The 15,435-nt window shown below is 40.0% G+C and overlaps 1 protein-coding gene across 5 annotated transcripts in view; it reads right to left on the bottom strand.

Moving 5' to 3' along the window:
• The window catches only part of AP4S1 (adaptor related protein complex 4 subunit sigma 1), a 36,530-nt gene that overhangs the window by 10,436 nt on the left and 10,659 nt on the right, over positions 1–15,435 (bottom strand). For 3 of the 5 annotated variants that reach the window (XM_054028094.1, XM_054028098.1, XM_054028097.1), the window contains exons 2-4: positions 8,449–8,522; positions 5,956–6,156; positions 2,665–2,751 (exon numbers count right to left, since the gene is read on the bottom strand). In XM_054028094.1, coding sequence (XP_053884069.1) covers positions 2,665–2,751; positions 5,956–6,093 — 225 coding nt within the window. In that variant the 5' untranslated portion in view covers positions 6,094–6,156; positions 8,449–8,522. The remainder of the gene's footprint in view (positions 1–2,664; positions 2,752–5,955; positions 6,157–8,448; positions 8,523–15,435) is intronic. The other 2 variants (XM_054028095.1, XM_054028096.1) reach the window with 1 other exon arrangement.

Raw genomic sequence — 15,435 nt, 5'->3', positions numbered from 1 at the left:
TGCAAGCTTAGGCTCTCTTAGTAGTACCTGTAGAAATGTACACAGACCATTATTATGTACTATATCAAAACCGAACAACCTACTTAAGGCGTACGCCAGTCCAACTCTATGGCTGACCTAGAAGAAGTCATTACAGCAATGAGCAGCCACTATCCTCCTTGGCATGTGGGCATGACTATGTTACAAGCTTTTGTATTCATTTTAAAGACCCAGTACTGCTGAAACAGTATGAATACTAATGTAGAGTGGGCTCAGGCATTGTCAGCATAATGTCATAAAATACCGAAGTGTAGACTCTTACAATAAAAAACAGTGCTAAATGCTCAAATCTGGTGTACATTAGCAATGACACCATTGCTAACACTGGTGGAACTGAAAAATGGGTACTAAACTTAGCAGTGTAGCCAGCAAAAGATCTGAGCCATCTCTTTCTCCTTGCTATCCCACTCAACAGTAAAATATAAGTATTTCCATTACTTCTACTGTGCACAATCACGTTGGTCTTCTCTGCCCCGGGAAACTTTTGCTAAAATTTACTATTGTTGTTCACACTGATTCAGCTCAACCAGTGGGAGGGCCTGTTTACAAAAAGAACCATCAGCTGCTGGTGTTTTAAGCGCTATGACATATTGGCTGCACTGAGCTGGGTTAGGTGACATATCACCTAGAGTTCTGTCTATACTAGTGCTACTTGGGGGAAAATTTTAGCAAAATAATCCTTGTGTAGACACACTCATTGTGAGAGTTTATAGGCCTGGCTACCAGAACTTCCTTGAGACCAGATTCCACATCTTGAATTGGCCAAAATTGCTCACAAGTGGCAAATGACCCCTGCTTCCCCCCCGCCCCTCCCCCCAAAAAAACACCCCAAAAACTAACAACAAAAAACCCAAGCTGCCCACCAAAAAACCCTATTGTGAGCCAATGCAGTTTTTATTCAAGGAGCCAAATCCTGAAATTTTGCTGAGAGTTTTTTTCCTTGTGTAAGAATTTAGTACAAAATTGAGTAGGCACTTTCAGATCTGGCCGTAATCTTATAACTTGTGGGTTTTTTTGTTTAAGATGAATTGAAAGAAAAATACCAAGTTACAAGAATTAGGGCCAGATTGGGAAGTATCCTACTTGGTTTTACTGACTGTGCTTCCGGTTTGGGAAATCAAAGTTATTCAGGCCAGCACTTAAACGTGTGCTTAATTCCCACTGAAAATTAAAGGTAAGCATGTGCTTAAGTGTTGCCCTCAACAGAAATGGACTTAAGCACATGCTTAAATTGTTTTCCTGAATCAGAGCCTAAAATAATAGTAAATTTCAGTCACAGCACTTCTTTCTCTCACCAAGAACAGTACATCTGCCTAGCCTATCAGAATGGCAGCTGCTTGCTTCTCTGGACCCAGTTGTCATGGCCAGTGACATCTAGCACAATGAGCAGTTGGGACAGCACTTTAGACCTGGCATTTGGCTTGGCTGTAATGATGCTGATATCTGTTGAAAAACCCCAACTCCATCCATCAAGTATCAGTTTGCAAGATAGTATTAGTATCACACTCATTAGGAAACTCCATGTGACAGCAGTTCAGACTGCTGAAGTAGTATGAAGTCCAAAGAGACTACTTCTTTCTTTTCCACCACACCACTTTTTATTTGATAGAAATAAGGGTGCTTTCAGAATGACACCTTGAAATTCTGTAATAGAAATTGTGAAACTGCTTGGGGAAAAAGATGGAATAGGAGGCTGTAGTGACGAGGTGTGGCCTCCCTCAGAGGCGGATGCGGAGGGAACGTCACAAGCCGCCTGGTGGGTGGAGCCTGGAGGACCATGCCCTGCACGTTGGAAGCAGAGAGGCGGGACAGGAAGAGGAAGTATAAAAGGCCAGCCCAGCAGCTCAATTAGGGGGGGAGCTGTTGAGGGAAACAGATGTCTTCCCTGCTGTGGGAGCTGGGATGCTGAGGAGAATCAGAGCTTCCCTCAGGGCCTGCATGAGCGTCCTGAGACCCCTGTCACTCCTGATACTGAGGAGCTGCTACCGCTACCCGGGGTGGTATATCCCAGGGAGACGGAGGATGACCCCTGGATGCATGTACACCTGAGGCGGAGAGTAGGAAACAGCCCAGGTAAACTACTGTTAGAGCCCTGGGCTGGGATGTGGTGGAGTTGGGTGGGCCTGTATCCCCTCTACCACCTCCTTAGGCCAGGAGGCCTGTGCTCCTTGGACATCCTTGCTAGAGCCCCTTAGATGGTGGTTGGGGCTCCAGCTCTGCCTGACTGCAGGCCAGAGCCCTGACTGTTTACTGTCCTGCCCTGCTTGAAGGCTGGGCGTATGAACAACTATACCTCTGCCTGACTCCAGGCCAGAGCCCTGATTGTTTACTGCCACACCCAGCTTGAGGGCTAGCTTATAACTCTCTGAGCTGTGGCGCAAACCTAGTATTTGCTCTGTCCTGACTGCTGGCCAGAGCCCAGACTGTTTGTAGAACCTTCCCGCTTGAAGGCCAGGGCCCATTGAGTACTGCTAATTCCCTCTAGCAGACCAGACTGCGAGGAGGAATGGCCTCCCTCGGAGGTGGACGCGGAGGGACGGCCATGACCGCCTACGGAGGCATATTCAAAGATTAATTTAAATCCACATTTTTTACATTTTTCACAGATTAAATGTAATCTCTTACCTCTGTTTCATTGATTCCAACCACTATGAAAAGGGCTGCATATTGTCGGTACACCAGCTTAAAATCCTTATATTCAATGAAAGAGCACTAGATAAAAATGCAAATGGTTAAACATTAACTGCCACATTAGACATAATTGGTTACTATACACAATGTGCTTATTAAATATACTGTTGTGTACACACATAGGGCCCCATCTCTCATTTACAGAAGTTTCAGGAGTGTAACTTGTTCACTTTAATGAAGTCACTCCTGACTTACAATGGTGTAAAGGAGAGAAGAATCAGCTCCACAAAGTACGAAGGGCTTCTCAGTCTTCACCCCACAATCTCCCTCTGGAGGTAAAGGAAATTAATAAAATATTAAGTTATTAGATAGGGCTTTTCATCTGTGGATCTCAAAGCACTTTACATCAAGGAGAGTTTTATTCACACTTTACAGATGAAAAATCTGAGCCACACAGAGGTAAAATGATTTGCTCAAGATTACACAGCAGATCAGTTGGGCATCCCTCTTCTCTTCCCTTACTCCTCCAAACAGAAACATTTTAGAGACGACAGGGAGAAAATCATTGTCAGGTAGAATATTATATCTATGATATTGATAGACAGATGATATTAGGGCAATGGGTTTCCATTTCTTGCTTTCTATCTCTAGACTTGTGGGGGAAAACAGAAAACAAACATCTATTTCATAATCTATATTGTTACGGCATGAGTCACCAGATGGTGCTGTTACACACAGTGTCACAAGATCTTTTTTCTTCAAATGTGAGCACTGTTAAATCTTTTTAAAAAAATGCTGTATTGTTGTTAGTTTTCGGATTATTTTAGGGGAGCTGTTGCAAACAGCCGCAGAGTTTGCTCTCAACCTTAATCTCTCTAATTAGAGTACATTATTGAGGCAAAATTCCTTCCTGGGAACTGGGCAATGGTGTCTTTGCTGAGATTCTGGAAAGAGGGGATTGCCTGTGTACTGTTAGGCCACTTCTGTTCTAGGACTGGTGTGCAGAGTGTAAAATAAACAAGTTGTAGTAAAAATATACCCACATTCCATGTAATTGATTTCTCCCCCAATGGGAAACTTGACTGCAAGAACCTGACATCTGTGCAGTATTGACAAATCTTGCCATTTTATTGAGTATTGAAATATTTGGTGTTTTTCTTAAAGCCCCAACTCCTGGAGCCATGTAATTACGTGAGTATCCCAGCTTTCATTAAAAAACATTAAAATATATGTTTATAATCCTTGTGGCTGCAGACGGAAGTCTGAAAATGTGAAACTCAAATGCTCAAAAACCAAAAGGGAAATAAGACCCAAAGTTTGTCTTCAAAATCATGAGATTTTAACAAACAATCTTATGATTTTAAGAGCCTGACTCATGATTTTTGAATCCTTAGGCTAGCATTACTGCATCCACTACTGCTTGGCAGAACTGTGATAATTTCTATCTATTATATATAGGTCAATGTGCTAGGTCTGATGAAAATATCTAGGCAAGGGAGAAAAATATATTCCTCTTCTCCTTTGCCCTGGAATTTTCAGCCTCCCTAGGAAGATGTGGAATCCTCTGTCAGAAAACCAGGTTTCCAACCTGAAAAAAAATAGACTATGCTGTATACAATAACCACTTACTTTTAGTCTCAGTATAGATACAAATAGAATAATGACATACAATGGATATGTATGGCTCTTCTGTTGTTAATTATTTACACAACTTTTTTTTGTCAGAAGAGAAGTTAGACAACTCCTAACACAGGAGAAATAAATAACTCTCTATTACTGTCTCAGAACTAATACACATGCCATCTTGTTCACTTTGGCACCAGCTGGGTGTCACTTATTTTCAATATTGTATATTATACCTAAAAACATGTGAGATGTTGCTTCTGAGGCAATAGAACATCAGTGGGAAAGGAAAATTCACAAACCCCAAACAGCCATATTCTGCCATCTTATGCACATTGAATAGTACTGTTCTATGCAATTAGTCCCAATAAAATCAACAATAACATTCTCCCAGATCGTCAAGTGTAATAACTTTGCTCTTTCAACTCATCTTCCCTTAAAAGTTGAGGAATGAGAAGAGCACCCTAAAGTCAACACACTTGATCAAATACGGAAGTGAATTCCAGAGCTGAGTACCAGTCTCTGGAAAGGCACTGCCTGCAGCCCATTCCCAGTTTAACTAGGGGTGCTTGTAGGTCAAAGAACTTCAGCTGGTCTCAGTTAACTGCAATATCATATGATGAGAGACATGGACTGTGAGGTAACCAGGGCTTAAATGAGTGAAATCTGAGCTCTATCGAAGTCAATGGCAAAACTCCCATTGCTTTAATAGGGCCAGGATTCCATCCAGGCTATTTAGTGCTTTACACATCAGAACTAACACCTTGACTTGCACCCAAAAACAATAGAGAGCCAGTGCAGGCTGCAGAGAACATGTGCAAGGATCTCCCTGAGAGAAGCACCACTGAGCTGAGCAGGCAGGCAGATTCTACACTAGTTGAAGTCTTTAAATGTTCTCCATGTGCAGAATATAAAATGTATAGGAATAATCCAATACATAGCTAACAAAGGCACAAGTACCTGTGTCATTATCATGTATTGATACATGGTTAGGAATATTGGCTCATACATGAGTTGATGAGCCCTCTAAACTTCATTTCATGTATCATATGTCTAGAATTCTCCAATATCTATGTAAAAAAGGGGACTTTTGTATCAGGTAAAATGGAAAATATTAAAAAAAAATCCCCAAAAGTCATTCAAGTTCTATAAGAAAACAATTGTGTTTTTACTAATCAGCTCTGGAGTTGGATAACTTGGAAACCATATACCAAATTAGGACAGAATTCCTTAGTAGTAATTCATCTAGAATATGGCACAAAGCCACACCATTATTTTAGCCATCTGACCTTGAGGAAGGCTGCATGGACAAAATATCGGCAATTTCAGGAATACAGAAATACAGAGCAATGTTAGCATTAAAGAGAAGTGCAAGTTCTGTTTCTATTAGTTAGCAACAGCATGCATATGTCAATTTCTATAGTATGTTTGGGGAAAAAATGGATTTTCTTGAGAGAACCTGATTCTTGCACTACATTTATAATAAACCAACTATAGAGAAAAAGAAAATAGATTTATATATGAATTTTCATGTCAAGAAGTACTTTGGCAGCAAAACCTAACACAAAACATTCTAATCTTGAATGTAGTTCACTGTGTAATATTCTTTCCTTGGTTCCATTTCAAATAAAATGGCTAGCTCAGAAGAAAAAAAAAACTTACTTGCTCTTTTGAACGGGAAAGGCAATTTTTGATTACTTCAGCTTCCAGCATTGTCCGCTTATGAATTTCCACATGTTCATAATACCTGGAGAGTCTTGTTTGACCTTGTTTGTTCACCATGAGAAAAAACTTTATCATTTTTCTGTTTGGCTCAGAAATAGTCTCTTTGTTACAGGAGGCAGGTAAGCAGGAACTGTATTTCTGAAGAAAACAAAAAAAAGATACATGGAATTATGAAACACTTTTGAAGAAGCATGTAGTTGGTGTTGAATTTTGTATTCACTGGGTCTGATGTCAGTGTACAACTGATGTAAGCAAGAAGAAAATCAAGCCTATTGTCTTTCCTAATACTGTTGGTGTTTTTAATTTGAACTCACTATTGTATGAAAGTGCTGACCAAACAGAAGCCCAACCAAGATTCTTCTACTGTGCAATAACACCAAAGATAGCAACCTAGATATTTTCAGATTCTTGCTGTAAGGGCAAGTATCATTTTAGTAGTAAGGAAGAGACTTCTAATGGGATAACATAACTTAGTGTGAGAATTAATATGTTAATATCTGTGTTAAATCTGTGAGCATGGTGTAGAATTAGTCTGAGTTTAGTATTCATGCAGTTAACCGATATGGTGTGCCTTCTCTCCAACCAAATTTCCTTGTAAACGCTCAGTAAATATTACTTACTTCAGGGTATTCTCTCTTAAAAGCATTAACCATATACATAGGTGCTATCCTTTTTGTTCACAACACACCAGCAGAAATCAGCATATGAATGTTAAAGGATTTTAATTCTATTAGAAACTGTAAATGTAGGGCAGCATTTTCCTCTCCAGTGTGTATAATGGGTTTCAAGGGTCGAATTCTGGCTAGTAATTGTGCCTATGTGTCTGCAGGAACAACCTTGGGTCACAGGAAAGCACAGAACAGATTGTTCTCCTGATCCTGGACTTCTCCAAACCTACAAAAATGTTACTCTATGATTGTAGATATCGAGTAGAGGGGCCTAAGTGATGGGGTGTAGCCATCTTTCACCTCATTGGCCTTGTGATCTGGTAGTGCAGTGCTTCCCGAACATTTTACGAAGACAACCTACCCAACTGCATTTTGTCTGTTTTTATGATTTGCCATTACATATATGCACCAGTCTGCCCCGACTATCACAACCCTAATCCTGCCCTGGCCCTGGTGGGAGTGGTTGGATAGCAAGTCTGCCCTGCACTCACCGCACAGTGGGGGCTCCTGTCCTGCACGGCTGGGCCCCGCTCCCTGCTCTAAGCATTGTGACTTGGTGCATGGGGTTGAAGTCCCATTCAGGTCAGGTCCAGCCACCCTCCATCATGACAGAGGGGCAGCTGAACCAAAGTGAGTGGCATTGCGACATGATGCTGAGCCCCTGTGCGCCAGTTCGCAATGCCGGAATTGGGAGCTGGGCCCAGACCTGTGGGACAGCAGCCACCACTGCAGGGTGACCATGCTTTAATAACCCTACTCCATCCTCTTTGCCCTCCCCTGCAAGGGTCTCAACTCTGCAATGAGCCAGGAGGAGTGTATGTTTGCAAAGGCCAGGGCCCAGAGATGGATTAATCTGGTCCTGGCCATTGCAATCCATCTAGAACCTTCCTGTTACCCACTGCTGGGTTGGGACCCACACTACCATAGTGGTTCCCAAATGGTATCTTTTAAAGTGTGCACATATGAAGATTACTCTTGTGGATTAATCCACAGGAATGTTTGTGCAGTTGACAAAGCATGTTCACATATTTACCTTACTTTTTAGTTTCAATATACATCTGTTGAAGTGGAAGTTTAGTGCTAGAAATTGGCCCCATATACACCATGCAAATGTCTAAAGCAGGGGTCGGCAACGTTTGGCATGCGGCTCGCCAGGGTAAGCACCCTAGCAGGCCGGGCCAGTTTATTTACCTGCTGACGCGGTAGGTTCGGCCGATCGCGTGGAGCTAGCATGAGCCTGTCTACATGGGCTAGGAGGCACGCTCCCAGCTGTAGTATAGATATACTGTTAGGCTCTTGATGAGATGTCTGTGGACCTTAGACGGCCAAAGTTTGGGTTAATAAACTTGGGTTCAATAAATGTTAACACAAAATGCCACTGAAATGCAGTTTGGAGCATAGTATATATTCTACACACAATATCTAATGAAAAATTCTATTAAAAGAGGGTTGAATATATATGCAAAAGCTGCCTTTTAAACTTAAAGAACTGCCATCTTATATATTTCAAAGAAAATACAAAAAGCTTTTCCAAGTTGCAGACTAACAGCCTGCAAAATATAATTTTTAAAAATGAACGGGTTTTAAGTTAGAACTTTTTTTTTTAAATACCAGAAGCCAGCCGCAATAATGTTTTCCATCTGTCTTTCTCTGGCTGTTTGGACTTACTGGCCTGTATGCTCCTGTGGTTCGTGTGTTAAAAATGCAGCAACTTGCTGCAAAAGCTGTCTCAAAATTCTAACCCACAAGTCTTGCTGCCTACCTGGTGCTTTACTAAGCTGTAACATCAAAGAAATGGTTCCATAAGAGCTGCAAATTCCAGCAAGGAGGTGTGGCCTAAGGAAATGTGAGAGAAGTCAGGGCAAAACCCCAATACAATATATACTACCTGGAAAAACAATGTACATTAATACAGAAAGTTGAAAGGGAAGCAATTCAGAAAACAGAATAAATCAGAACAACTCTAAGCAGCATTAACATGTTGTTAACAAACATCCGCACAATACAACCTTTTCAATAGATACTGTATATACTTGTTTATTAGCCCGTTCGTTTATAAGCCGACCCCCCCAAGATGGATAGGTAAAAACAGCAAAAACTGTATAACCCTTTCATAAGCTGACTCTATATTTCAGGGGTTGGCAAACTTTGGCTCCCGGCCCATCAGGGTAAGCCACGAGCGGGCCTGGACGTTTTGTTTACCTGGAGCGTTCGCAGGCACAGAGCCCCTCAGCTCAAAGTTGCTGCGGTTTGCTGTTCCCAGCCAATAGGAGCTGTAGGATGCAGCGCGAGCCGAGGGACATGCTGCCCACCACTTTCCGCAGCTCCCATTAGCTGGGAACGGCGAACCACAGCCACTGGGAGCTGAGGTGCTCCGTGCCTGCGAACGCTCCAGGTAAACAAAACGACAATGTATTAGATATTCAATTCAATAATTCCATAGAGTTTAAAATGATAAGCTGACCCCCGCTCTTTGATGCTTCACTTTTTTACCAAAAAAATTTGGCTTATGAACATTTATATACGGTATTTCAGCATACTTTGACCATTTGCAAATGCTGAAGATGAGCGGGTGCTATCTCAGACTGCAAAGAACTTGGAAACAATTAGCTGAACACTTCCATTCATTGTAGCCACTCCCGCAGATGCTGCCATATTTGTAATAGTGCAGGGTTCTCCATTTTCTCGAATATTTCATCCCCATTTTTTGCATCTCTTCAGTAAGTGTTTCTGGCAATAAACATTTTTTTCTTCATGACTAGATAGCATTTTATGTATTAACCTATTCAGCTATTTTTGTAGTATATTTTTGTGAATCTCAGCCCTTTCTGAACCTTTTTACTACATAGGGGAGCATAAAGCCCACAGAAATTAAACATGGAACTAGGTTCTTAGATTGAGTTCTCTAGAGCAAAGACCATCTATGTTGCTTGCACAATGGGGCCTTGATTGGTTCTTTAGGTGCTGCACTAGAAATAATAATAATCTTGTTCATGCTGCTACCAATGCAAGATTGTTCCCGATAGTATACAGTTTTTCTTTTTGTCCAGTCCTGTTTTAAGTTTCAAGTGCCAGTACTCACAACCTTACTTTCATTTGAACACTATTCCACAGTCTAATAGAACTAATAATACACACAATAGATCAAATAAAATTAAGTTGATGGTTACCACCAGCTTTTTGATCACATATTTTAAGAACGGGCTTCTTGATTAAACATTTGCTTGCCAAATTCGAGCCAAGAGGGGAGTATCAACACATACAGGTTCCAGGCCTCTGAAAGACATAGGCTGAGATTCTGTGCTGTGCCTCCCACTCCTGATGTCAGGAATTGCAAGGGGGCCTACAAAGGACCACGTAGTGAGGCAGAGTGGCCTCCCACTGAGCTTGAGGGGGGAGGAGTCACTCTGTGATCTCTGGTGGGTGAAGCCAGGCCAGGCTTGCCCCTCCCACCAGAAGCCAATGGGTGGGACAGGAAGTATAAAAGGCTGAGTCTCTAACCTCTAACCCAGTTCAGTCTGAGCCAGGGAAAGGAGCAGATGTCTCCAGGCTGCTGCAGCTCCCCAGAGCTGAACCCGTGCTGCATCACTCCCTGGCCCTGGAGGAGACTGACCCAAGTGAACAGCTACCAAGTCTACTGCTTGCTGCATATCCCAAGAAGATGGAGGATGCCTGTAGAGTGCAGGTACCCAGCAAGGGGATCGTAGGAAGTAGCCCAGGGAAACTAGACTTTTTAGTTGCCTGAATCTATGTCAGAAATTCCCTGGAATACAATATTTGAATTTACCCTGAGATACATCAGTTATTCTGATGAGGCCTCAGCAGGAACCTCTGTCAGTCTTAGAGACAATACTGATTACAAGTTTAGGTTCTGGTTCTGCAACCATTACTCACTCTGAGTAGTGCTCACTTGTGAATAATCCCATTTAAATCTATGACTACATGCATAGTGCTACTCATTGTGAATAATGATTGCAAAACTGGATCATGATTTCAGTACTTTGATATTGACTGAGACCATATGACAATCACCATCCTTATCCTTGTTAAGACAAAATAAAAATGGCAAATGGCTATAGTTCACAGAAAAGGACAATGTTACTGGTACTGTGAATTTATCAATATACATAGTACTTTATATGTTTCCCATCATCATAGTATCTAGCTACCCCTCAAACATTAATTAGTTCATCACAACCTTGTGTAAAGTATTAACTCCTTTTTATAGACTGGGAGCTGAATCCAGACAGATTAAGTAATTTGCCCCAAATCACAGGATTCTGTGGTAAAGTTTGGAATTGAAGCCCGCTTCCCAGCCCACTGCCTTGACCACTGACATTTACATTTAATGCAAGCAATATTCTGCATGTGAAATAATGACAGGCAGAAAGGGAGATTAGAATTTTTTTATGATGATTAAATTGTTCTCAGTGAAGGAATCGGTGGTTTTGGCACTGATGGATGGGTGTATTTTTATGTCCTTGGTCTTCTCACTCACTGTTAGGAAAGAAAGTCTCTATCTAGCCAGTTCAGCACAGCTTAGCACATAAAGAGATTAGTCACAATAATAGCTAAACATATTAAATAAATTTAAAGAAAACGGTATTAAACATGTGTACACCACATATGCAATAACTCTGAGGATACAGACTTTTCCTATGATGATATATGTAACCTAATTATTTCTTGACAGCAAAGCCACTTATAAGTATTAAGGTCACCCATATCTCAGGAAGGTAATTTCATTATCCTCAGTGTAGTCTGAGTATTCCTTAGACATTGCAGTTTAGGTTTTGATATGAAATTTATCTTCACTAGTTAGTTGGGGGATGATGTCATAAAATCTGGAGCGAGAAGTCATCCCCTAAGAAGTGAAGATTAATGATCTATTTACAGCTAAGTAAATACATATGCAATATTTATAACCTCAGAAGTATGCATTTGCCAATCACAAGGTTGATATACAAAGTACTGAAATAAATAGTTGAAGGAGTTGAAAGGATTTAAAAATATTAATTTCAATGTTGCCCATCATCAGACAAACATTTTAATTATTATAAGATGCACTGGGGCATTTCTAATCTTTAAAATAGCACCATGTGACCTAAATAGTTTTTTAAATAGATACTGGAAAAATCATGAAACAAAAACCATAGAAGTCAGGAAATTAGACTTGTGCACATGCACAAATGCAATGTACATTCAACAAATCAACTGGCCAACGCAGCTTGACCTATTTCAGAAAAGTATCCAGGGCAGAGTTACATCACTTCAAAAAAAGAAAAGACAACAACAAATGTTTAATGACTAAATTCTTGAGTAAGAGCTGTATAAATATTGTCCTTGGATAGAACTATCACCTTAATTGAGAAATAATACCTGAGACCACAGGCTTCACAATCTCACTACCTTTAATGTCCCCTGAGCAATACACAGCCATAGCATCCCAAACCAGATAACTTTACACTGGAGTATGGGGGGAAGGGGAATATGCAGGAGCATGTCATTTCACTCTACCCCAATTGACATGGCTGTGAGTTCCACCAATTAAACTTGTGGATGTCTCCCAGATATTGCAAATTTCAAAGGATTCATGTGGTGGCCTCCTGCCTTGCACTGCCTCCCACATTTCCTTATCTCTCCTGGACAGCATGGCTCTTACAGTAGCTATGCTGCAAAGCTCTCCCCTAATTGGCAGTGACTTGTGGAATACCCTGAATGAAAAAGAAGTCAATAGGGTAGAGGAAGCAGTGTAAATTACTGCAGGATTTCATTGCTGGTGATGACAAACTGGTGAAAACCTACCAATCTTTCCATCTCTTCTAAACACTGCAGAGCCTGTTTATGTTGGGTGGCAGGCCTCTTTTGTTGACCCACCCTGTTAGAATCCTAAATAAAGCATCTGAAGTTCAGTGCTAAATGACTGTGACGGATACAGCTTCTCAACTCCACCTGGCCTTGTAGGAATGATCTCTTTGAGCAAAAGGAATTAGGACATAGGAAGGCCTAGATGGATACCTTAGGGACATCCAAGCCAAGGGAGGAAGCGTAGGTTAAAGTTTGTTTTTTGTTTTCTGAGTTTTCTTGAGTTACCTACAAAGCAATATAAAACACGCATGTGCAGATACAGGTATATAAAGTGTGGATCCTATTGCAGGCGGGCCTTAGTCCTAATGGTGCCTTCATTAATCTGACCTCTTATATAGCTAATCCTTGTGTCAAGAGGCAGATCTTAAAGATACTGTAACTTTATATGGCTAAAATATTGTTTTTTAATATCTTGGATTATTTTACATGTGAAATGTTTTGGATCATATTATTATATATATATATATAATACCAATTTTCTAATGTAGAATCATACTGATAGAATAAAAGTTAATCATAGCTTTAGTAAAAATACAACCTTAGAAGAATTTGAACCTATTCTTTTTAAATTCTGAAGCAGACTATCCACTTCACTACATGGTAATTGACTAACATCTGTAGGAATGTACAAGTATTATTTTGGTTACCAAAGAACTCACTTTTTCTACCAGCCTTGAAGCTGGTATCCAAAATGACGCCCACAAGTTTTGCACATGTAGATAATATGCACATACAGATACTTCTGCACACACAAACTAGAGTTAGCACTCTAACTGATTTACATGTACAAATGCAGGGCTTTGTAGATAAAACATACAAGCATACTTTAGGAATTTGGTTTTGAAAATTATGCCAAAGTTGAGTATCAATATCAAGTAGCTTAATTTATAAAAGGTTCTTTAAACAAAACTGACAAGTTCCCTCATGAAAACTAAAAACCACATGCATGCAAAATTTCTGAAAAAAACAGATTTTAATTCACTGTTTTGCTTCTATGAAACATAAATTATAAAAAGATTATTTCTTTTTAGCTACAAATATATATACAGTATCTGGTGAAGTGAGTTGTGCATCTATAAGATGTTACAGTGATCTGTGAAATGGTGTACATAAAAAAATAAACAAAAAAAAAATTCCATCTCTGTACTTTTGGGGCAAAATCCCCAATTCTCTCTCCCATCCTGGACCCATCCCCAAACTACTCATGTAGGTGACTGCATTTCTTACAATGTGATTCTTACCTATTCATTTATATGTATGTGTGTGTGTGTGTGTGTGTATATATATATATATATTCTTTGTATGCATTCTTATTATGACTAATGCTGTTTTTATAACTTGGCTTAAGTTAATTCTACGACTCAGTAATAAGAATTTTCTGTATGGAGAATTAGCTCAAGAGATGAGTAATGATATGCAGAGCTTTCCATTTCTATATCACTAGTTCAAATCTAGCTCATTTCAATAATAAAGAAGACATAACCACCTGCGATCTGTTTGATGGCCTAGAAGTGAGTTGGCAGTCTTAGTTCAGTTTCCATTGGACAATTGTTTACATCATGAAAACCACCACTGCAACTGGTACTTTAATTCATAAAAATCCCTCTCATAACAGAACTGGACTTCTTAAAAAATGGGTCTATTTTATGAACAAGCTCTCTCTCTAATCCAGAAAGAATCACGTTGTACAAAACACAATCACATACATAAGTAGGGGGTTGTTAAGCAGCTTTAATGGTTTCTGATAGCAGTACCTGGACTGCTTTGGAAACTCAGAAACATAAGTAAATAGGATATACCCATTATGATCTAATCAGATGCTAGCTGGGTTATCAGCTCAAAGAAAGAGGGGGAAAAACAAAGGCAAATAAGAGGGTAAAAATGTGTAAAATGTGCCTGGGATAAAACACTTTGTTTACCATCAGCATGAAAATGGACTAATGCAGTTACCATTGTATATTCCATCTTCCTCTCAAAAGACTCAGATAATTTCTGACAAATATGGGAAATATTAAGGTAACATGATCATCAGAAAGGGAATGAAGGCAGGTATTTTCTTTGTGTTGATTTCTATTTCATGAGAAGCAAAACCTGATGACACAGAGAATGCAAGACAACTTGTAAGAGACAGAACAGTGACTTTAAAAAAATAATCAGAAAGGTGAGAAATATCTGTAACCTTTCCCTTAAAACAAATTATCTTCATCAATGATTTAATAAGGAGGATACCTTGGTTCCCTTCTGTATTTCCTCAGCATTATGCCTTTTGATATAACACAGTGGGGTGTATACAGTAAATAAATTAATTACTGTAACTGCAGTAATCTAAGTACCCTTTGTTACACTCTGTTTAAAAGAGTACAGCCTCGTAGAACATCTCTTGGAGATATTACCTAAGAGGTATTATAAGTGACTCCAAGTGCAAGACTGGTAGGGCATGCAAACCATGGAGCATTACGAAACCTTGGCCTGAACTCAGTCCACGTCAGTGGTTAACACAGAAAACTAAAGATGGTCTAATCAGATAGTGGTTGAGACATCTTGGAAGGGCAAAGCCTGCACTATGGTTTCCTGAATAGTATCTGTTCTGTGCAACCAAAGAAGCACTTAAATCACCAGAGCTACCAATCTAGTACCTTTCCTGTGCACTAAAGAATGTATTTTAACGCAAGTACATCATCTTCAAACACTCGTTAATCACTTGAAGCAAAAACTTCTCTGCAATTTATTTTGTCAAATATTTCACCAATATCCCTTGGTACGTCTAATAAATAAAATACAAAAACTGAACACAGCCTGAGGCTGCCTCAGGGAAGTCTCTATGTGTTAATATAATTTTTATTCAAATCAGATGTCTGTATGTAACCTGAAGCCACTTTGG

This window comes from Malaclemys terrapin, chromosome 4 (genome assembly GCF_027887155.1).
Source record: "Malaclemys terrapin pileata isolate rMalTer1 chromosome 4, rMalTer1.hap1, whole genome shotgun sequence".
Lineage (NCBI taxonomy): Eukaryota > Metazoa > Chordata > Testudines > Emydidae > Malaclemys > Malaclemys terrapin.
This window is presented reverse-complemented; position numbering and strand designations above follow the sequence as displayed.